This window comes from Zalophus californianus, chromosome 9, assembly GCF_009762305.2.
Source record: "Zalophus californianus isolate mZalCal1 chromosome 9, mZalCal1.pri.v2, whole genome shotgun sequence".
NCBI lineage: Eukaryota > Metazoa > Chordata > Mammalia > Carnivora > Otariidae > Zalophus > Zalophus californianus.
The window spans coordinates 7,451,775-7,473,646 of NC_045603.1; the positions used below are offsets into that span (position 1 = coordinate 7,451,775).

Consider the following 21,872-nt stretch of genomic DNA (forward strand, 5'->3'; position numbering starts at 1 on the left):
GAACTGAAGAAAGCGGTGTGGGCTGCGTGGCAGGGCCAGAACCGGACCACAACAGGTTGAAGAGAGGACAAGAAGAGATTTGGAGACCACAAGCTCCGACGCCACCTTCGAGCAGTTTTGCCAGTAAAGGGAGCAGAAAATGGGCCACTAGCTGGAGGGCCGAGAGAGGGGCGTTTTTAAGACGTAAAAACTCTTAATTGCTTTTTTAATTTAAATTTAAATTCTGCATAGGTAAGATATTCCCATGATCCTAATTATCCAAGATTCCAGAGGGCGTTTGGTAATCTCCCCCGCCTCCCCCACTCCCACACCCTCAGCCATTCTGTTCCTCGCCCTGTGGTCTCCCCATGTAATCAGATGCTTGTCAACAGAGTATTCTTTTTCCCCTTTGCCCACAAATGGTAACATCCCAGACACACTGAGCGGTGCCTTGTGTTTTTATACTTAACGTATCCTGAATATCATTCCATAGCAATACACAAAGAGCGTTCTAGTCTTTTTTTTGTGCCTTCATATTATTCCTTTCTATGAGGCACCATATATAGTTTTTATCCAGTCCTCCATGATGGACCATCATTTGAGATCAGTTCTATTATTATCTCTGCTTTACAGAGAGAGAGCCGAGGCACTGAGAGGTTCTCGGGCTTTAGCGTGCTGTGGCGTGGGAACGCCATGCCCTTAACCCCTCCCTGGACTCTCCCCCTCCTCCCGGGTTAGCTTCCAACCCTGTTTCTCCCTCACTCCTCAAGTTAACAATTATTTTGTTATCCTTTTGTTCATTCAAATAACACATATTTACAAGCCCTGACCATGTGCCAGACACAGGGCTAGGCCCAGAGGATGTAGAGGGACATGGCAGAGAAGTCCACTGCCATCGAGGAGCTTACACACTGCCTTTGTGTGTTTTTGTAAGCCACCTCAAATCTTCCATGGAACAACGCAGAGAATAAACAAAGAAGCCCAGTCCCTGTTTTTCCTAATGAGGAAACCAAACGTGCCAACAAATCACTGTTGCAGTCGTGTGAGCTGAATACCATAAAAGAAGCCTGGGAACCCAAAACAGTAACGCTGCGATGCTGGCCCCATCCCCTCAGCCTGGCCCTCCTCCAGTTTCCCCTCTCAGTGAAAGGCCCCCTACCCAGCCAGGGCCCACAGCCCTCCTGCCTTTGGCTCCTCCCACTTCTGTCCCTAGGTCATCCGCTCTGTCGCTGAGACCACCCCCTGGAGACCCCTGGACTCTGCCCAGCCTCACGCTCCATGGCTACCAGCCTTGCGCAGGCCTTCTCTTACAGGAGCCACCCAATAACTTCTTCCCTGGTCTTCACGTTTCCGGCCCAGCCCCTTCCCACCCACTGGCCAGGCCACTGGTACGTCACGTGTCATTCCCCTGTTCTTACCATCTAAGGCTTCCTTTTGCCGTCCTTGGGCTAATAATGTCCTGGTACAGCCCAGTGGTTAGGATCATGGGCTCTGGAGCCTGAATCCCAGCTCTGCCACTCATTAGCTGTGTGAACTTGAGCGACCTACTTAACCTCTTTCTGCCTTAGATGAGGCAAAATGAGATAATGAGATAAATGAGAATGAGATAAATCAGGTAATGATAATTATAGACCCTACTATATAGCTGTTGTGAGGATTAAATTATAATGATAAGGCCCTTGTGATCTGGACCCTGCTGAGGTCTCCAGTCTCACGGTTCTTATCTCCCTATAAATCAGCTGAAATACTTTTAATTTCCCGAGAGCATCAAATTCTCTCTCTCTCTCCTTCTTCCCTGCAACCCCTCTGAGCTGAAGCTGGGCCCAGGGCCCAGTTCTTCCCCACTGGATCTCCAAAGCTGGGCACACAGTATGTTGAGTGAATGAATGAATGGGGTAGGCATTGTGTTTGGGTTCTGATGGATGAGTAGGAGTTTTCCAGGCGAACAAGTGTTTGAGGAAGGACTAAAAGAACTTGCTCCATCCCAGTGCTTGGAAACAGAAGGAAGGTAAGACTGGAGAGAAAGGCTGCATTCGGTCCAGACCTTTCCATGTAGGCAGAGGATATTCATGAAGGGAAGGTTTTCGTGACAGTGTGAGAGTCACTTAAGGAGAGACTGAGGCCAGAAGCCAGGGGTGTGGCTAAGCTCCAGCAGAGCAATGGAAGGGCCTGAACCAGGGCAGTAGCAGTGGGAATGGAATGAAGACGGAGGTTTGAGAGACCGAGGAAAAGACTCACCTCCTCAATACTTTTCCTGAATGCCCCCTAGAAATGATATTAGGGGATCATGGGACTAAAGAGCTGAAGTAGCATTTCCCCCTATCTTCAAGTAGCTCAAATCCTAGGAAAGGCAGACAGACCTAAAAATAAAAATATGGATGCAGAGAAGGCCAAATTAAGTATCGCTGCACCAGACTCACACAGATATCGCCACACGTGTAAAATCTGCAAAGTGAAGCACCATGCATTTCTGAGTGCCTCTCATCCACCCCAAGGCTTCTTTTAAGTTCTCAAATTTTTCTTTGTTTAAACACAAGCCAGTATATTTCCACAGCCCACCAACTTTTAGAGGCAGTGTAGAGGTTTAGATGGGCCCGCTTCTACCACTTAGCAGCCCGTGATCTCGGACAAGCTACTGAATTGTCTTACCAAGCCCGTGTTACCCGTCATATGAAGATGAGTGGGAATGGCAGGGGTGGCAGGGGAAAGAACACAATGGGGCTGGAGGTGTGGGTAGAGGCAAGATCCTTTTTTTAAAGATTTTATTTATTTATTTGACAGAGAGAGACACAGCGAGAGAGGGAACACAAGCAGGGGGAGTGGGAGAGGGAGACGCAGGCTTCCCGCGGAGCAGGGAGCCCGATGCGGGGCTCGATCCCAGGACCCTGGGACCATGACCTGAGCTGAAGGCAGACGCTGAACGCCTGAGCCACCCAGGCGCGCCCCCCCCACCCCCCGCCTTTTTTTAAAGAGTTTATTTTAGAGGCAAGACCCTGCAGGGCCTTGTGAGCTACCATAAAGGTTTTGGACTTATTTAATTTTAAGATATTTATTATTTGAGAGAGAGAGAGAGCGCGCGCACTAGCAGGACCGGAGGGAGGGTGAGGAGAGGGACAAGCGGACTCCCCGATGAGCAATACAGGGCTCTATCCCAGGACCCTGAGATCATGACCTGAGCTGAAGTCAGTTGCTTGAGTGACTGAGCCACCCAGACGCCCCAATTTATTTATTTTAAGTAATCTCTACACCCAAGGTGTAGGCTTGAACTCACAATCTAGAGATCGAGTCGCAGGCTCCACTGACTGAGCCAGCCAGGCGCCTCAAAGTTTCGGACTTTATTATTAGTTTAGTGGGAAGCTACTGAGGTTGTTTTTGGGTCCCAACTTATTATCACTTTTCAATTGCGATGTAATCTGCCTACAATTAAATGCAGAGATCTTAACTATAGAGTTCAATGCGGGTTTTAAAAAGATTTTGTTTTTAAGTAACCTCTGTACCCAGCGTGGGGCTTGAACTCACAACCCTGTTATCAAGGGTCGCATGCCCTACCCACTGAGCCAGCCAGGCACCCCTGACAATTGCATCCATCTGTGTAACCCACCCCCTAGAAGATACGAAACATTTCTATCAGGTCCCGCCTGCCCCTTTCCAGTTAATTCTCCCGCCTCCAGGGTACTGAGGGGTCTAAGCATCCTGTCCCGGCTTTTGAGAGGACCCCTCCGGCTGCGGCGCAGAGCACAACCTGAGACCCGGAAGAAGAGAGTATAGCCCTAGCCAAGCCGGTGAAGTCTGGAATGCACCGAGGTCGCCTAGCAACCAGAAAGCGCGGTCGGAGGGTGGACGGCTCCGCCCTGGCAGAAGGGGAGGCCCCGCCCCGCCCCGCCCCGCCCCCGCGCCGCGTCGGGGGGCGGGCAAAGGCTTCTTATTGGTCTGTTCCCCGGAAGTGAGATTCGGAGTCTCGTCCCAAGTCGGCTGCGCGTGGGAGCGCGGTGCGTGGCCGCGGCGCGTGGTTCGTGGCGGGGCAGCGCGGGGTCGTGCGACGGGTGCTCGTACCTCTTCCACGGGAGCGAGGGCCCCCCCCCCGCTAATCCTCAGGTTCCTCACTTTGCAGCGGCTGAGCACGCCCCGGCGCCCTACCTCGCAGCCCCACTGCCGGCTTGGGGGTGGGGCCGTGGGAAGGGCTTGGGGAATGCCCACCGCCCCAGACGGTGCGTGACTGACCCTCCCATTCCCAGGGCCTCAGCGCAGGCCGGGATGTTTGTCCTGGTGGAGATGGTGGACACCGTGCGGATTCCCCCGTGGCAGTTTGAGAGGAAGCTCAACGACTCCATTGCCGAGGAGCTGAACAAAAAGTTGGCCAACAAGGTACTGGGCCCACGGGGTCGCTGGCAGGCCCTGGCACCGGCGGGCGCAGCACTACCCACCTGCCCGCTGCAGGCCTGGCCTTGGTCATGCCAGACCTTGGCCTTGGTCAAGTAGCTTGACGTCTCAGAACTCGGTTTCTTCACCTGTACAGGGGATGGGGGTAATCCCTCTGCACGAAGGATGTCAGAGGGAATCAAAAAAGAAACTGGGTTTGAAAAAGGCTCTTGTAACTGGGAAATGCTAGATTCTGCACTGCCAAATTACTTTGCAGTCTTGGGCAGATCACTTACCCCTCTGGGCCTCAGTTTCCATTTGTAAAATGGAAATAATAATGGTTGTCCAACCGCGCACTGTTTTTGTGAAGATGGACAGAGTGGTTTAGAGTTCACCATCAGGAGGTTTATCCATTCATTCCTGCAAAAAAGTATTTGTGCACCTTTTATATGCCAGCCCTACATGACTTAGTGACAGCTAGTCTGGGGCTTCCTGCTGCCTTTTCTATAGTAACCCTTCCTCAGTTACTCTGTGTCCTATCACTCTTTCCTTCTTAGATGATTGTGGTTTTTTTTCCGGCTCCATGATGGCAGGCACCTTTGTCTTCCCCACACGGTGCCCTCATATTTAGCCAGAGCCTGGCACATAGCAGATGTTCCATAATTGTCTGTTGATTGAATGAAGCAGACAAGGTTCTACCCTGTAGTGTGGTGGGGAGAGCAGATATGAATGAGAGGGACCCACAGTTGAGTATGTGATGACAAGTTGAGGTAAGTGCTGTGAAGGACAGGCATTCACAAGTCTGGAATGGAGGAGAACTCTGCCTACGGTGAGGGAGAACGCAGCTTTGTTAGGGATGTGGCATTTGAGCTTGAGCTGAGAGATGATGCTGAAGAGGAACTAACTACGGGATTCTTTTTTTTTTTTAAGATTTTCTTTCTTTATTTGACAGAGAGAGAGAGACAGCGAGAGAGAGAACTCAAGCAGGGGGAGTGGGAGAGGGAGAAGCAGGCTTCCCGCGGAGCAGGGAGCCCGATGCGGGACTTGATTCCAGGATCCTGGGATCATGACCTGAGCCGAAGGCAGAAGCTTAATGACTGAGCCACCCAGGCGCCCCGAGGGGATTCATTTTTGAGGGTGGGAGAGGGCTGTGCAGAGAGAAGAGCTGGGCAGGCAAAGGAAACAGCATGCGCAAAGGCCCTGTGGCAGGAGGGAATGTTTCACCCATCATAACATGGAGGAGGCTGGTGTGGCCTGGGCAGAGGAAGAGAGGGGAGGGCAGACTGGAAAGGTGGCAGGAGTCAAGCCGCACAGGGCCTGCAGGATGTCATGGCGGTATTGGTCTTCATCTGTAGACTAGCAGGAAGTGATAGGCTGAGAAGGAGCCAGCAAGAGGAAGGTTGGGCTGGCTTTAGACAGGAGGCCAGTCCCTTCCATAGAGGCTGAGGTCATAGAAGGGAGGTGTATGGATCTAGGGAGTTGTTGGTGGAGAGAACTCATGAAGTCCTTAGTGGATGGCTTCCGGTTACTTTGTGAGGTAGAAGGTCAAGGGGTCTGTGGAGGGACGAAGTGTGAGCATTTTGGAGAGAGAAGGTGTGAAAAGTCCAAGAAGGGCATGTAGTCCCTTTGGGTCCTTCAGTGACCTGTTGAGATGAGTCTTCTGTATTTGAGTCATTTGCGAGGAGGCTGCACAGAAGAGGTCCGTGGTCCCGCCAAGGGCACAGATCTTATGCTGCCGAAGCCAGCCAGACTCTGTGCTTCATTGTGGTGAGGTCTGGCCCGGACCCTAAGTTCTCTGAGCTTCTTGCTAATCGTTGAACAGTCCTGCAGGGCTGTAACTGGGAGGTGATGACACTGGTGGCAGATAGGGTGACACCAGCGGGCCGGTGGTTTGGAGCGCTGTAGGGTGCGGAGGGGGCATAGGATGCTGTCTGCCTAGTCTCGGGGCCTTGGCCCTGGGTCACTCTGCCAGCCTCAGTCCCTGCAGCCACGGCTGTGTCTCCTGCTTTGTGAGGGGCATGGGGGATTAGCCGGGCCTCTGACACCAAGCCCTGAGCTCTAGCATGGACCTGAGACTTTGGGAAGTGCAGGTTTAAACCAGGTTTCCCTGGTTGTCAGGGATCCTGACTAATAATAGTGATCCGTGGTTGACTATTACTACTTCTAGCGTGTAAGCCAGACTCTGGCATGGGGCTTCACATCCATTCCCTCTGTTTAACAAACCTGCAGCCTGGGAGGTCCATTTTTGCAAATGGGGGAAACTGAGGCTCAGAGAAGTGACCTTGGAGGTCACACAGTGAGTGTTGGAACTGGCAGTGTAACCGGGACCTGCCTTGTCACAAAGGCCCCACTCTTTCCAGAGCTCTGCATCCTTCAGAGGCCCCTGACCCATGGTTACCTCAGACGGTGCCCCAACTCATTTCTGGCTGTAAAACGGGGTAATCATTACCTGCCGTGGGTGGTGAGGGTCTCAGGAGAGCATGCTGGGGAGCTGGGCCTCAGTGTCACGGTGTGTGTGTGTGTGTGTGTGTGTGTGTGTGTGTATGCACACAGGTCGTGTACAACGTGGGGCTCTGCATCTGTCTGTTTGACATCACCAAGCTGGAGGACGCCTACGTGTTCCCAGGGGACGGCGCGTCGCACACCAAAGGTGGGTGCCCTTTCCTCTTTTTTTTTTTTTTAAGATTTTTTATTTATTCGAGAGTGTGCATGAGCAAAAGCACAGGGGGGGGAGGGGCAAAGAGAGAGGGAGAAACAGACTCCCTGCTGAGCAGGGAGCCTGATGTGGGGCTCGATCCCAGGACCCCCAGGTCATGACCTGAGCCGAAAGCAGACGCTTAACTGACTGAGCCACCCAGGCAGCCTGCCCTTTCCTCTTTGGCATTGGGTTTCTTGGGGTTTGGTTTTTGGTTGTGGGAATCCTGGTCTAGGGATTGGGAGACCTGAGGCCTAGTCCTGACTCTGCCAGGAATTGACTGGGTGACAGTGGGCAGAATCTTCCCCTGTCTAGGCCTTGGTTTCTTCACCTATAAGAAATGGTGGACGAGATGATTTTTTTTTTTAAGGATTTCATTTATTCATTTATTTGAGAGAGAGAGCACGAGAGAGTGTGCACGCACCAGTGGGGGGAGAGGGAAAGGGGGAGAACCCCAAGCTGATTCCTTGCCCAATGTGGAATCCAACGCAGGGCTCGATCTCATGACCCTGAGGTCAAGACCTGAGCTAAGACTCTGTCGCTACGTGACTGAGCCAGGTGCCCCAGACAAGGTGATTCTGGAGGCCTCTCTTGCTCTGAGATCGTGGCTCCGTGTCTGTGCCCCCTTTGGTCTCATTTATTACTGAGCCCTACTCTGCCTGGCCATCAGGCTGCTCAGTCTGATTGGAGGGGTGGCCAGACAGGTGAGGGCACTTGGAACGGTCATTGCTGGATTAAAAGTGGAGAGCAGGGGTGTCTGGCTGGTTCCGTTGGTAGAGTGCGTGACTCTTGATCTCGGGTTGTGAGTTCAAGACCATGTTGGGTGTAGGGATTACTTAAAGTCTTTAAAAAAATAAATAAAAATAAAAGTGTGGAGAGCCAAGGGGAGTGCATCTGTCTCTTAGGGAGGAGGCTGGTTGAGGGTGGGGGACTTTGAGGGGCCCTAGAACTTAATGGTTAAGTGTAGTCTCTGGGATTCAAATCCCACTTGGCCGCTTATTTGCTCTGTGTCCTGTGTAGAATATGTAATCTCTCCATGCCTCTGTTTCCTTGCCTATAAAATGTAGTTAACAGTAGATTTTATATTACAGGACTGTTGTGAGAATACTAAATTAATACATGCAAAGGTCCTAGGATGGGTCCTTCGCACATCAGGAGGGCTCAGTGGCTCCTTGATTTGAACTGTTTCTCCTGATTTCTGTGGATCCGCTAAATGGGTTCTTCTGGGCTGGCCTGTCCAGGGCTGGGTGGGGTAGGATGGCCTCATGTGTCTGGTGGTTGGCAGACTGGCTGCTGGGGAGGAGGGGGGACAGCTCATCTCTGCTGCATGTGGTCTCTTCTTCCTGTAGGAAGAGCCCATTGGCCAGAGCAGGTCACATGGCTGAGGCTGGCCAAGGGATGGGAAAATAGACTCCACCTCTCGGTGGGAGGAGCTGCAGTCCCATAGCAAAGGGGTGTGCACCCTGGGAAGGAAGGCAAGGTTGGTTAGCAGTCCTGGACGAGTAGAGCGATGGTCACCTTGGCTAGGGTTCTCAGGGAGGGCGTGGGGCGTTCTCTGTCCTCCCTGGACCCAGCCGAAGCAGCAGAGGGCAAGGGAGGGGCTGCTGACGTGGTTCGGGGCGAATTAGCGGGTAGGCCTGCAGCTTGCCACGCGCTAGGCACTCCGAGCTGCTGAATCACAATCTCTGGAGATGAGCCCGCAGACTGTGTTTAACAAGGAGCCAGGTGCTTCTCACACAAGGCCAAGTGTGAGGAGCCCTGCCCTAGCCCATCCTGGTCAGCCTCTGGACACAGAGATGTCGAGCATTCCAGAACGTGCCATGAGGCTGCCTCGTGTCTGTGTCCAGGAGTCCAGAGACTTAATTAGATTCACAGAGATGTTACCGTGCTCTGTGGACAGCCCTAGGAGCACTTAGCAGAGAAATTAAACGGAGACGTGAAAACAAGACCACAGGGCCTCTGTTTATGGAGAAGGATGCCCTTGAGCTGAGCCCAGTCTCTGCCTTTAGACTTGCCCTGGACAAGTGGTGAGAGGCACCAGAACTTCAAGGAAGACTGGGAGGAAGAAGTTAAACTTGAGGAAATTCTGTTCTTTCATTTGGTTGTTTCTGCCACTTGGTGTAAGATTTCCACTGTTGGTTTTCATTGTCCCCCCACCCCCAGTTCACCCTGGGCCCCCTGGTTCCTTGGGAATGAGGTGTGAGGATTAGGGCCCTGGGTGAAGCATGTCACATGGACCCAGATTTGAATTCTGGCTCTGCTCCCTGCCCCCCACCGGATGCGGACCTTGAGCAGGTAACACCGCCTGTCTTGGCCTCGGGTTCCTCATCTGTAAAATGGGGTCAACACTTGGAGCTGTGAAGCTCGCTGTGGTCTGCGGAGCGCCGTGCATGGTGGTGCTCTGTTGTGGGGATCAATGCCGTGCTTTAAGGCTGATCCTCCACCCCGGGCCCCGTTCCTGCCGCCCCCCCAGCCCACTGCCTCACCCAGGGCTGTGGCCAGGGTGTGTGGAGGGAGGCCTCAGCCCCATGCCTCCCCCTTTGTTTTGAGGGCTCTTCATTTGCTTATTGCCTTGTACTTCCTTCTCCCTGGGCCAGGTCGCTTCACCTCTCTCGGACGGTAAGTGTTCACAAGACGTCAGCCTCTGTGACTTGTGACACTGCGCCCGGGTGTCCAGCCTCAGCTCTTGTCACTTAGGGTACTTGGACATGGCACCATGGCCATGTTCCCCTTGCCCCACAAGCTGACTGGCCCCGGGGGAGCCCCTCTTGACCTGCTCGGAGCTCCAGAGTGGACTGTCCTCATGCCCACCGTTTGCTTCATTCTGGTTCTTTTTTTTTTTGGTTTTAAGTTGTGATAAAATATATATAACATAAGATTTACCATGTTAATCATTTTTAGTGCCGAGTTCAATGGCTTCCAGTACAGTCATTGCTGCGTGACCACCACCAACCTTGTCATCTTGCCAAACTGAAACTCTGCCCCTCTTAAGCCTCCACTCCCCATTCCCAGCAGCTCCAGGCCCTGGAAACCACCGTTGTACTTTCTGTCTCTATGAATTTGACTACTTGAGGTACTTCGTGTAGTGGAATCATCTAGTGTCTGTCCTTTGCAGAAACTCACTACATCCCGAGGCAGCCCTGCTGCTCCTGGGATTTGGCCCGAGCCTGCCCCTGAGAGCGGGTCTTCCTCTTACTGATCCTGCAGCGCCATCCTTATTGACTTTCCCGGCTCCCGTCTGTCCACTACACACCCCGGAACTTGAGGTCGGGCTCTTGGAAGGTGGCTCCAAATACGGCCCTGGCCTGGCTGGCTCTCCTGCTGGTCTGTGGCCTCCTTTTTGTTTTTAATGGAGATCTCATTTACATGCCATAAAATTCACCCATTTAAAGCTTACATTCGGTAGCTTTTAGGATATTCAGAGTTGTGCAACTGTCACCACGATCTCATTCCAGAACATTTTCCCCCACCTCCGAAAAGTAACCCTGTACCTACCAGCAGTTGCTCCTCATGCTCCCCTCCCCCAGCCCCTGGCAAACGCGGATCTACTTTCCATCTCTGGGTTCGCCTATGCTGGACATCTCATACAACGGAGTCACACGGTATGTGGTCCTCCGGAGCTGGCTTATTTCACATGACGTGATGTCCTCGAGCTCCATCCGTGTTGTGGCAGGTGTCTACTTCCTCCCTTTTTAAGACTGAGTAATATTCCGTTGTGTGGATAGACCGCATTACGTTCGCCCCCTCTCCCCTCGTGCTTCCTGCCTGGTGGGGCCGCGGAGAGGCCGCCTGGCAGGGAGCTGGGGGCCCCGTCGGCCCTAGGGCGGCATCGGCAGAGCGGGGAGCTGAGGGTGCTACGGGCGGGAGCCTGTGTGGGGGTGAAAGCTGTCTGGGAAGGTAGATTCCACCCTGTGGCCGTGTTTGGTGGCCCAGAAAGGCTTGGAGTCCTCCCCTGGCAAAGCAGGACAGAAGAGCTGAGTGGCTGTGAGCAGGTCACGTGGCCCCTCTGCGCCGCTTCCCATCCTCATGGCGGGGAAGCGCGACAGCCGACACGGGTGGGTGGCGATGGGCACCGTGTGACCGGCAGGACGTAGCCTCACGGTTATTCTCTAGCTCTGGCGGGGGTCAGGCCAGTGCTGGTCACCCCTTTGGGGCTGTTGGGCAGGAGTGACGAGGTAATGGCTTCTGCCAGGTCCTGGGGGTCTGCCGCGTTGGGGACCACCTAGGGCAGGGCCTGCGAGCCCACAGAGGCATTTTTGTTGGCTTCTTGCCTCTGCCTCCCCATGGCCCCGTCCATTTCAGGGCATTTTTAACGTCCTGTTCCAGGTCAGAGCTGTGCCCGGGGCAAACTTTCCCATCAGAGGGAGACGGAAGACTTGTTTCTGAACCTGGCTCCCTTTGCCGGTTACTTCTGCCCCTTCTAGAATTTAAGGGAGTGAGTCTGGAGGAAGGGTAGAATTGACTTTGGAGTCATCCATGGCCCAGAATCTGGGTTCAGGAGTGACTTGTCGGGTGGGCTTGGGGGCCAGCCCTCCGTTCAGGGCTACTGCTGTTGGCCTGTTACGGGGGCTGCGCTGTGGCCTTGCAGGGGACGGGGTGTGGGTTCCTGCAGCTCCACTGGTGGGTCTGGACCCACAGAGGGACTGGGTATGAAGGGCCCAGCGGACTCTGGGGTAGCCACAGGGCCTCCAGGTCAGCGGGCTGGCGAGTATGGTCAACACTGGGAAGCCGGTGCCGCTGCAGAGCAGCCATCCCTCACGTGCCTGCTCGTCACTGACATTCTTCCTTCACTTCCAGTCCATTTTCGCTATGTGGTGTTCCATCCCTTCCTGGACGAGATTCTGATTGGCAAGATCAAAGGTTGCAGCCCGGAGGGAGTGCACGGTAACGGTGGCCCCGATTCTCAGACGAAGCCTGGGAGCACGTTGGGGCAAGTGGCCAGGCCAGCAGGCCTCCCTTCAGCTTCTGGGCTGGGCCACAGGTCGGGGCGGGGGTGTCAGGTAAGCTGGGGGCGGGGGGAGGGCAGTACGCAGCCCCCTCGTGCTCACGCAGCAGTGAAGGCCTTGGCCAGCTGTGGGGCTTCACCGTGAGGCCTTCCCTCAGGACCGCCGCCTGGACACAGCAGCTGCCAGAGGGGGCTCGGGGTCCCAGGCACCCTCTGGTCCTGGTTTTGCGTGATGTCCACTGCAGGTTTTGGTGGCTGAGTGGACTAGGCGGGGGCGTGGGGCTCCGAGGTGGGGGTGGGGGGCTCAGAGTTCCGTGGCAACAACTGCCCTTGTCCCATGCCGTCACTTTCTCGTGTGTTCCAGTCTCTCTAGGGTTCTTCGAGGACATTCTCATCCCCCCTGAGTCGCTGCAGCAGCCAGCCAAGTTGTATCCTCCCAAGGTTAAAGTGGGTCACAGGGGAGCTCAGGTCTTTCCAAAGGACCGTTCCCACTCCTTGGGGTGACCCTGGGGCCTGGGTCTGACGCTGCTGACTTTGTGTCCACCCCCCCCCCCGCCCCGGCCTGCACTCGTGCTCCAGAAGTGCTGTCCTGCCCTTGCTCCCATGTTACCCGTGGTGGCCCCACGCGCCTGCCCCCGTCTGTGCTCTAGTGCTCTGTAGGTGGGGTGCTGTTCCCTTGGCTTAGGTTGTCCTCTCAGGGATCATCTCGGAGATCCCGTCCCTGGAGAGGTCTGTTCTGACTGGCTCGCCTCCCCGCTTCCCTCGTATGCGAACCGTACCGTTGGCTGACGTTTGAGGGCTTGACTGTGCCTGGTCCTGCGCTGGGTTGAGTTTCCCTCTGCTGGCTTCCCCCATTGCGCTGCCCGAGCCCTTGCCTGGTCGCCCTAGGGTTGTCTGTTTCTGGGGGTCCTCACTGAGACTGCTCCCTGGAAGGGACCCCATCTTGTCAGGACTGTGTCCCCAGGGCCCAGCAGGGGACCGGGCTCCAAGGCGGGGGTGGGGGGGGGGGGTGGGGGGGGGGTGGGGCGGGGGAGGGAGGGTGTTAAGGCCGAACCCTGCACGGGACCGCCACTAGAGGGCGCTGTGGCTCCTCAGTGTGGTCTGAGGGAGGGGTTGGGGCTTTGGCGGGAGTCCCAGGGTGCTGCCCTCACTGGTTCATCGGCGCACGCCGGCTCGGCCTGTGCGGGCCAGGGCCAGGGTCTGTGGGGCACGCCAGGGCTTGTCAGGAAACTGGCCCTGCCCGGCTGGGGCTCTCGCTGGCTGTGGGCCCTCAGGCAGGTGGCCTTCCGGCAGCCGTGTCTGTCCTGAGCACCGGGAAAGTCCTTGCGCTTCATGTTGGTCATTTTCACAGGGTGTGATGGAAAGGGGTGTGGAGTCGGACAGCAGAGAACATAGCACAGCTTCAGCTAGCACCCCAGGGCCGACTGTGCGGGTCCCACGGAAAGCACTTTCTGGGTGTGCTGCGTTATTACCTCCTCACCACAGCCCTGCGCGGGCAGGCCTTGCCACAACCCGTTTTACACATGGGGACCCGAGGCTCAGAGGTTGGGCCTGGCCCGGGTCACGGCCGGTGGAGCGGAGGTCTGAACGTGGCGGCTGGCCTGAGAGGCCCCGGGCAGCAAGAGGCCTTCGTCACTCCTGCCTCAAGAGGTGGGGCTCGCTCTGCTCTTGAGCCTTCTTCCTGCTCTGGGGCCCTGAGGATGTGTGTGCCCGCCTGGCTGTGGTGCCGGGTGGCGGGGGGCCTGTGTTCCCCAGCCCCCAGCGTTCCTGCTCTTGCCCGTGGGGTCCAGACCTTGCCCAGCCTTGCCTCATGCACGTGGTGTGGGCCTGTCTCTGCTTGACACCCCCAGCCAAGGGGCTCTCATCCTTGGATGGGGTTTGCCTGGGGGAGGAACCCCCCCCCACCCGCGGGCTGCCCCCTCCCTGGTTGTTGCCTTGACTCTGCACCCCACCCAGCGACGAGGCAGAGCAGGTGTGGGTGTGGGAGTACGAGACAGAGGAAGGAGCGCACGACTTGTACATGGACACCGGCGAGGAGATCCGCTTCCGGGTGGTGGACGAGAGCTTTGTGGACACGTCCCCCACGGGGCCCAGCTCGGCCGAGGCCACGTCTTCCAGTGAGGAGCTGCCAAAGAAGGAGGCTCCGTACACGCTTGTGGTGAGATGCGCACGGGCACCGGTGTGGTGGGAGAACCCAGGCACGGGAGCGGCTTCCTAGGGTGTTGACTTGGGGTTCCCCGCCTGGGGCCCCTCTCCCCGCAGGTCAGGGCGCCAGTCCCTGATGAGTTCTTAGGTGGTCACTTCTCCCTGGGGAGCGTGTTTCAGAAGCCAGGGCATAACACTGGGAGCGTCAGACTCCTGGCGGCAAGAGGGACTGAGCCCACGCTGGGTGACAAGGCTGCTGATACGCAGGCTGAGGGAGAAAGCAAGTGGGGAAGGGGCTTGGGAGCAGGTCAAGCACAAGAGTGGGGGCTTCGGGGAGGGGTGACCCTCCGTCGGGGCCGCTCCCACACCCGACCAGGTGTGCACATGGGGTGGCAGGGGAGCTGTGACCAGACCTGGGTCTTCTACCCTCACGAAGTGACTGTGATGCAGGACAGAGTAGGACACGTTTCTGGGGCCTGCTAGGATTTCCTGGTAGGATTGCGCTGCAGGTGGTTTGCTTGGGGGGCTGCTTGTGCTTTGTCAAAAATCTGGGTGGCCAAGGGCATCCCCTCTGCATGTTTTTGGAGGCTGGGGTGCAGGGTCACTAGGCCTTCCTGGCAGGACTGAGAGCGTGCCCAGGCCTGGCCTGCCGCTGGCCATGTCTGGACGGGCCTGGCGGCGAGGAAGGGAACCTGAGCCAGCTGAGGCCTTGGGGCCAGAGGCATGCCCTTTAGAGAACCAGCACTTTCCTTAGAGGCCTCAGGTGAGGTTGGGGCAGGAAAGGGGAGCTGGGCTGTGTTTCCGGGTGCCAGCCGGGAGTGCTGGGGCAGCCTCTGGATTTCCCCCATCCTCCTCTTGGCTGGTGTGTGCTTGCTCCACTATTCCCTTTGTGCGGGGCACCCGGAAGGGTGGGCCCCTCTGCCTCCCGAGGTGGCTCAAGCCCTGAAGGTAGATGAAATGGTCTTGTTTTCTCTCTCCCCGCGCAGGGATCCATCAGTGAGCCAGGCCTGGGCCTTCTCTCCTGGTGGACCAGCAGCTAGCCCTGGGGCTCGACGGCGGACCTCGGCCAGCCCGGCAGACCCCAGCCCAGCCCTGGGGAAGTGGTGCAGCTGGCTGTGAGGACCACAGCCACTTCCGCAGACGCCGAGGAGCAGAGTGTGTGCCCCGCCGGACTGGAGCTATCCCCGGAGTCCGCTCTCCCTCTGGACCTCTGCCTCTCGGCGACGGCACAGACTTTTAATAAAAGACGGCATCAGTCAGGGAGGAGCCACCCTGTCTCCGTGATCTAAGGTCACTGAGCTGCCACAGCTGAGACCACCTGTCCTTCTCCCCGGGTCACTTCTGCAGGTGACCTGCCCCCGTGGCAGGACTTGGGGGGTTGAGGGCCTCAGGCTGGACTCTGGGCTAAGCTCGGTGGCTCCCTAAAGTAACTTGAGCGAGAGGTTGACCTGGGGTAGCTGCTAGTTGTCAAGTCTTGACCTTTCAGGGACAGCCGCCTTTTTCCCCACCAGTGTTTGGAAGGCGGGGGCCTGGACTCAGGCAAGCCAGCGCCGCCAGGAAAGTGGAGGCCGTGGGCTCAGGTGGCCCGAGGGCCAGGCTGGTGACCAGCTGTGTTACCCGCCCCCCCCCCCCCCCCCCCGGCAGGACCACAGTTACTTTCAGACCTCGGCCATGCCAGGAACACTGCGTGGGCCTGCTGTCGGCACCAAATCCCAGACGAGGGCAAACGGCACCTTGTTTATTCAGCACAGGGGCTCTGCCAGGTTCCTCCTGCCTCTTCACTCACTTCCACAGGACCCGCAGGCTTGTTTTATGGCACCCACGGGACACCGAGTTTCTGTCAGGCAAGTCTCGTGCTGAGGAAGGGCCCTCCCTGGAGCCCACCTCCTGCTCTGGCCGCCTCTGTTCACACGGGCACCAGGGCACCGGGGCGTGGGTCCTGCCTGGGGACGGCGCTCCAGGGGAAGCAGCAGCTGCAGAACGATGCCCGCCCCCGCGTGGCACCATGGCCTTGAGGGAGGCGGATAAGTCCACGACCAGGGGAAGGACACAAGGGGGGCCATGCGGATGCTGGGGAGCGGGGAGGGGAGGCTGGCCCAGGGGGGCAGGAAGGTGGGACTAAGAAGTGGGAAAGCGGCCTTCCCACTTGAACTTCCTGGCAGTGGCAGGTCTGCTGTGGCGTGGCCAGTGGGGGCCTCTGCCGACTGGCCACAGCGACCCACCCTGCGCCCTGGAGTCGGTAACGGTACGGATACCACCACTCACACACAGGGACAGTCACTGAGTTTGGATTCTTAATTTTCCTTGTAAGAGCAAAAGTTTCTTTAAAATCTTTGAGCCACCAGTGAAATGAGGCAGGAGAAAAACTTTAGACGGGAGTCTTGTCATCAAAAATAAATAGCTGAATGGAGTTGCTCAAGATCTCAATCAGACTAAACATGGGAAGGCAGGGGGGCTGGAACATTCTTTTAAGAACCCCCCCGCCCCCAACCGTGGGTCACTCAGGCTGAGCACACCGTCTTGGAGCAGGAAGCCGTGGCTGGATCGGGGTGGATCCAGTTCTGATGACGTGTGGACTGCACTGGGGACCCCGGAGTCGGGTCCAAGGAGCAGGCGGGCAGGGTGCAGAGCCCGACCTTAATGCTGCTGCAGTTCCTTCATTCTGTTCAGAGCACTGCCGGCACGGAACCACTCGATCTGGGTCTCGTTGAAGGTGTGGTTCAGGAGGATGGTCTCCTGGGTCCCGTTGGGGTGCTTGATGATGCATTTCAGGGGCTGTTGAGAGTAGGGGGAAGTGGAGTGGGTCTTAGGAACACGGCCCTGGATTCTGGTGCAGGGTCAGGGAGGTGGGGTGCACGCAAGGTGAACCTCGGGCCAGCAGGCAAACCAAGCTCTAGGCCAGGTCCTGGCTTGGGTGGCCCCAGTAAGACCTGGATGGCATGACTCCCAGGGACAAGAGGGTCCTGCTCTGCATGGGCTGTTGGCCTGAGTGCCAAGCCTGCCCTGATGCGTGGGCCTGAGCTAGCTCCACCCTTGTCTCTGGGAAGGCACTTCCTTCCCTCCGACGCGGGTGCCATGAGAGTTTAAGGGCCCCTGCAGCTGAAACAAAGACTCATGGGAGGAGAAGGAGGGGAAGCAAGGTGGCTGTCCCCGACCTGCCCTCCCTCCCTGGCCCCCTGACCTTGCCAGGAGCAAAATCTTTCAGGCCCTGGATGGTCAGCTTGTCCACGGGGTGAATCTTATTGTAGTCGGCTGGGTCAGCGAAGGTGAGGGGCAGCAAGCCCTGCTTCTTCAGGTTGGTTTCTAGAAGGCAGAGAGCATAGGGTCATTCCATAGCACGCAGGGCCAGTCCCCCCGCCCGCCCCCCCCGCTTCTCTGCACAGGGAGCCTCACCAGCCTAAGAGCTTCCTTTTCTAAGCCCAGCGAAGGCTCTGGGAGAGGCACCCTGGTCCTGCCATCTGGAGACAACTCTGAGCAGAACTAAAAGGACCAGGGTGGCTATACTCCCAATGACAGGGTCCCTTCTGCCTGAGCCTACGTCAGCGTGCTGGTTTGGGTCTGCACTGGCCTTCCTGACAGACATACACAATCAGAACATCCCCTGACCACGTGCCCTCGATTTCTGCTGCTTAGGTCTGCAAGTTTGGAAGCAAGTTCCCATCTTGGGAAGCAGTGGGCCTTGGACCCAACGCAACTCAGAAGGGGCAGAGACTGGTGGAAAACGGGAGCTGTGGACACGGTGTGGAAACCAGTCGCGTGGCTCCAGGCCTGACTCCACCACCGGCAGGGCGGGTGACCGTGGGCTGCCAGGGAGGGGAAGTGGATGTGGCGCGACCTGACTCCACCTTACCATGGATCCTGGCAAAGCTCTTGGTGATGATGGCCCGGCCCCCAAGGTGGCGAGGCTCCAGTGCTGCGTGCTCCCGGCTCGAGCCCTCCCCGTAATTCTCATCTCCGATCACTACCCACCGGATGCCGTGTTTCTGTCAGACAAATGAGGCGGCCATGAGGGAGAGGACGCTGGCCCCCTGCCTGCTGGCCCTGGGCTTCCTGAGATTCACAGGTCAGGGGGCCGGAGAGGCCCCTCCCTATCTGCTCCCCAGGGGCTGAGAAATCAGAGGTCAATCAGGCCCCAATCAGGCCCTGAGGGGATGGAGGTGATCAGACACGGGCCCTGACTCTCTGCAAGGGGCATGGGGAGGTGCCACCTACCCATCCGTACTCAGGACAGAGGCAGGTGTTGGGGGAAGGCCAGTGTGGGATCGGAGCAGAGCCCAGAGCAGGGGTATGCGGTGAGGGTGACACAGGACTGCCCCCGTGGCACCAGGGCATCCTTCAACTGCAGAGCTATTGGTGTGGGCTCCTGGGGGGGGAGCACCCCTTCCCTGCATCCCTGCCCCCGCCCCCACTGACCGGGACCCACCTTGTAGTAGCGGGCAGTATCAGGGACAGGACCAAACTCCTGGGTGACGGCATTGCGCACGGAGTTGGCCTTGCCGTTTTCGATGTTGATGGCGCCAATGAGCAGGTTATTGGAGATGTTGTCCAGGTGCCCACGGAACTTGAGCCAGGGGCCCGCAGCCGAGATGTGGTCGGTGGTACACTTCCCTTTGACCTTGGGTGGGTGAGAAGAGAGGACAGAGATCAGGGCATGGCGCGGGAGAGCTGGACGAAGGGAGAAGCCCTCTAGAGGCTGGCAGCAGGCCCAGCACCTGCAACCCAGGAAGGGTGACAAAGGCAGCAGGTCTGGCTTTGGACACACAGTCTGCCACCGTGGCCTTGCTATACTTTGACAAGGGCTCAGGCCAGACCGTCCCTGACCCCTTGAAGGGCCTGGGCTGCTCGGTGACTTGTCCGGGACAGGACACCCACAGGCAGGTCTGCTCACTCACCCTTCTGACCTAGGCCCCCAGGCAAGTGATGCCCAGGCAGGAAGACCAGCCACAGACCTCATGCTGGACCCAGAGGAGCCCAAGGACGTGTCCTGATTGGCTGGTCACCAGTTTTATCGATCATGTGGGCTTAATACCGACTGCCACTGCCTGAGGACCTTTAGTAAACAGCAAAAATTCATGCCTGACATGGGTCTGAGGCCTCTGGCCACACCACAGAGGCTTGTGTCCGCTCGACTCCCAGACACAGGCCAGACCAACCGATGCCCAACTGCGGGAGCAGAGAACTCTGTGGCTTCTGGAGCCTGTGTGGTCAAGCCAGAGGCGTGGAGACCTGGTGCCCTTCTGGCCTTTCCTGTGCTGCACCCACGGCCCGTGGCCGCTGCAGGTGGCCCTCACCAGCTGCCGCTGATGGCTGAGCACCCCAGACACAGCTGGCCAGATCCGGCTCGGCCTGGCATGGGGCGGGGGAGAAAGGGACACTGGGCCGTGGAGGCCCTGGTTCCTCTGCAGCCGGACCTCCCTGCCGGCCCCCGCCCCGACCTTCCCCACTGGCGCCCCGGGGAGAGCACGTGGTTCCACAGCCCTTCCTGCTGCTGAGGGCAGGGCCTGGGCAGGCCTGGGCAGGCCGGGGCTGTTCTCCCCCTGCCGCTGACCTTGATAAGGATTTGCAGGTCCTCCAGGTCTTTGCCGTCCCACTTGTCAAAAGGCTCCAGGAGCTGCAGGCGTTGGCTGGTGGGGCTCACATCTACCCGCTGCCCACTACTGTCCTTGGGAGGGTGCTGGTAGGTGTCCTGCCCAGGGTCGAACTCCTGCAGGAGGAGGTCGGGACATGCTGGGTGCCAAGTCCTCCGTCCCCATGAGCACAGGCTCCTGTAGAAGGCCCCTCTCCCCCCGTGCATGGAGCTGCCTCATTCTCTCTCCCAGTGCCATCCTGCCTGCCCAGGAAGGGCAGGGTCTTAGCCCCATGGCGAGCGGCAGGGCCTGCTCACCGCTCGGGGAAGCTCGTCTGCATCTGGAGCCTCCAGCTTGAATTTCTTGCCATCCTTGCCTGTCAGGAAGTCAGTCTCTGGGTTGAAGTTGAGGGTGCCAGCAATGGCCAGGGCTGTGACAATCTGGAATGGAGGTGGCCCACTGCTGGTTAGCACCAAACACCACTCCCATCCCCCACCCTAGCAGGAGCCCAGATGGAAACGGGGAATGGAGCCCAGGTACATCTAAGTTCTCCACACACAAGTCCTCCCGACAGAGGCCAGAGCTGCAAGAACGTCTCTGGGGGTGCAGGTCACGGGCATGCGCTGGGGCCCTTGCACAGAAACGCCACTGCGACAAAAATGTTCCCAAATGGGCGGCTGAAGACATGGAAGGAAGGCGCCACCTCTTCAGTCACTTTTGTTGGCTAAAAGTATTTCTGGAATACTCATTTAAAGTCAAGAAACAAGAGCGTGTAACCCTTTATCTCGGGGTTGAGCTCAAGCCCTGCATGGCGTGTAGAGATTACTTAAAATCTTTTATATAAAAAATAAGGCAAGAAAGACTGGCCGTGTGCTGCCAATGGCCGAGGCCGAATAGCCACTCTGCCCTGGAGCATTTGGCACATCAGCGTTCCTAGTCAGAGGCCGCCTTCCTGGAGGAGACAGTGCATGCACTTTCCTGTAATCCTGACAGGAGCCTGGGGCACAGAGAAGGACAGTGACTTGGCCAAGGCCATACGACTGGGTAGAGGCAGGGCTGCCCTTTGTCCTGGGCAGGGATTCCAAGCTCCAGCTTGTGACCATAACTGTGGCCAACAAGCCCCTCAGGCTCCTGGGCCATGAGGGAGCCAGGCAGGGAGCAGAGGGAGCGTGACACTTGAAGCCTGTGGCTCTTGGTTTCCACCCAGACAGCCCCTTGCTCTATGATGCCAACCCTCCCCTCAGCAGCCCCATGAGGTCAGATGCCCGGCCCCAGAGGCAGTCCCGGGCCACGGCCTGGCCGGGCAGGCTCACCTCCGGGGATGTAACAAAGGCATGGGTCTCAGGGTTCGCGTCATTGCGGCCTGTGAAGTTCCTGTTGTAGGAGGTGACGATTGTGTTCTTCTCCCCCTTCTTGATGTCCTTTCTGCCAGGCCAGAGGAGACAGGGTTAAGCGTGTCTGTCCTTGTCACCAAGCCCGTCCTGCCTGGCTTATGACAGAGGAGTGGGAAACAGAAAGACCCTGAAACAGCCACCTCCTCCCTGGGACTCACGCATACAGAGCGGGAGGGACCCTGGGAGAGCCCAGAGGTTTGCCTGGACCACACGTAAGGCAGGCAGAGCCCAGACCAAGGCCTGACTTTCCCGACCTTGGGCCACTGCCTCCATTCACACCGCTCCCTCAGAGCCCCTGGCTGCATCTGGCTTCAGCCAGGTGTCCACTCCTTCCTCTTTACTTTCAGCCCAACTTTCCAGTCCTTCCTAGAAAAGTCTTCTAGTGTGCAGTAGCCCCTGAAGCTAGAGAGGCCTGGGGCTGAGTCTCTTCTCTCCACCCAGTGACACTTCCCCTCAACATGTGGGGCTCCGGACTCCAGAACACAACAGGCTGTCCTATCAGAGGTGCGCCTCTCACCTGTCCCACTGGCCAATGCAGGGGCCACAGGCATTGGCCAGGACGATGCCACCCACTTCCCTTAGGATTTGTGCCTGCAGAGAGGAGGACACGGAAAGGTCAGGGGCAGGCTGGTGGCTGATGGGCAAGGGTGGGTCAGCAGCCTGAGTGATGAAGAGCCATTCTGGGACCCTGGGGCAGCTGCAGGGGAACCTGTAGCCGCCCCAGCTGACAAGGCTGTGGCTTGTCCTGCCCGAAGCCACGTTGCTCGGTGGCGGGGAGGGGAAGCCAG

General features: G+C 57.5%; 2 protein-coding genes across 3 annotated transcripts in view; one reads left to right on the plus strand and one right to left on the minus strand.

Moving 5' to 3' along the window:
• Nucleotides 1-16,241, plus strand: part of POLR3H (RNA polymerase III subunit H) — a 28,805-nt gene extending 12,564 nt beyond the window's left edge. The window contains exons 4-10 of one of the 2 annotated variants that reach the window (XM_027594530.2): nucleotides 3,651-3,968; nucleotides 4,215-4,344; nucleotides 6,892-6,988; nucleotides 11,831-11,917; nucleotides 12,343-12,406; nucleotides 13,935-14,136; nucleotides 15,110-16,241. In XM_027594530.2, coding sequence (XP_027450331.1) covers nucleotides 4,234-4,344; nucleotides 6,892-6,988; nucleotides 11,831-11,917; nucleotides 12,343-12,406; nucleotides 13,935-14,136; nucleotides 15,110-15,163 — 615 coding nt within the window. In that variant the 5' untranslated portion in view covers nucleotides 3,651-3,968; nucleotides 4,215-4,233 and the 3' untranslated portion in view covers nucleotides 15,164-16,241. Of the gene's footprint in view, nucleotides 1-3,650; nucleotides 3,969-4,055; nucleotides 4,075-4,214; nucleotides 4,345-6,891; nucleotides 6,989-11,830; nucleotides 11,918-12,342; nucleotides 12,407-13,934; nucleotides 14,137-15,109 lie in introns of those variants that run through there. The other variant, XM_027594531.2, reaches the window with a different exon arrangement.
• A 154-nt stretch (nucleotides 16,242-16,395) lies between these two features.
• Nucleotides 16,396-21,872, minus strand: part of ACO2 (aconitase 2) — a 55,809-nt gene continuing 50,332 nt past the window's right edge. Inside the window, exons 12-19 of the mRNA XM_027594524.2 lie at nucleotides 21,602-21,675; nucleotides 21,004-21,115; nucleotides 20,008-20,130; nucleotides 19,672-19,827; nucleotides 18,547-18,738; nucleotides 17,974-18,106; nucleotides 17,305-17,426; nucleotides 16,396-16,898 (exon numbers count right to left, since the gene is read on the minus strand). Coding sequence (XP_027450325.1) covers nucleotides 16,761-16,898; nucleotides 17,305-17,426; nucleotides 17,974-18,106; nucleotides 18,547-18,738; nucleotides 19,672-19,827; nucleotides 20,008-20,130; nucleotides 21,004-21,115; nucleotides 21,602-21,675 — 1,050 coding nt within the window. The 3' untranslated portion in view covers nucleotides 16,396-16,760. The remainder of the gene's footprint in view (nucleotides 16,899-17,304; nucleotides 17,427-17,973; nucleotides 18,107-18,546; nucleotides 18,739-19,671; nucleotides 19,828-20,007; nucleotides 20,131-21,003; nucleotides 21,116-21,601; nucleotides 21,676-21,872) is intronic.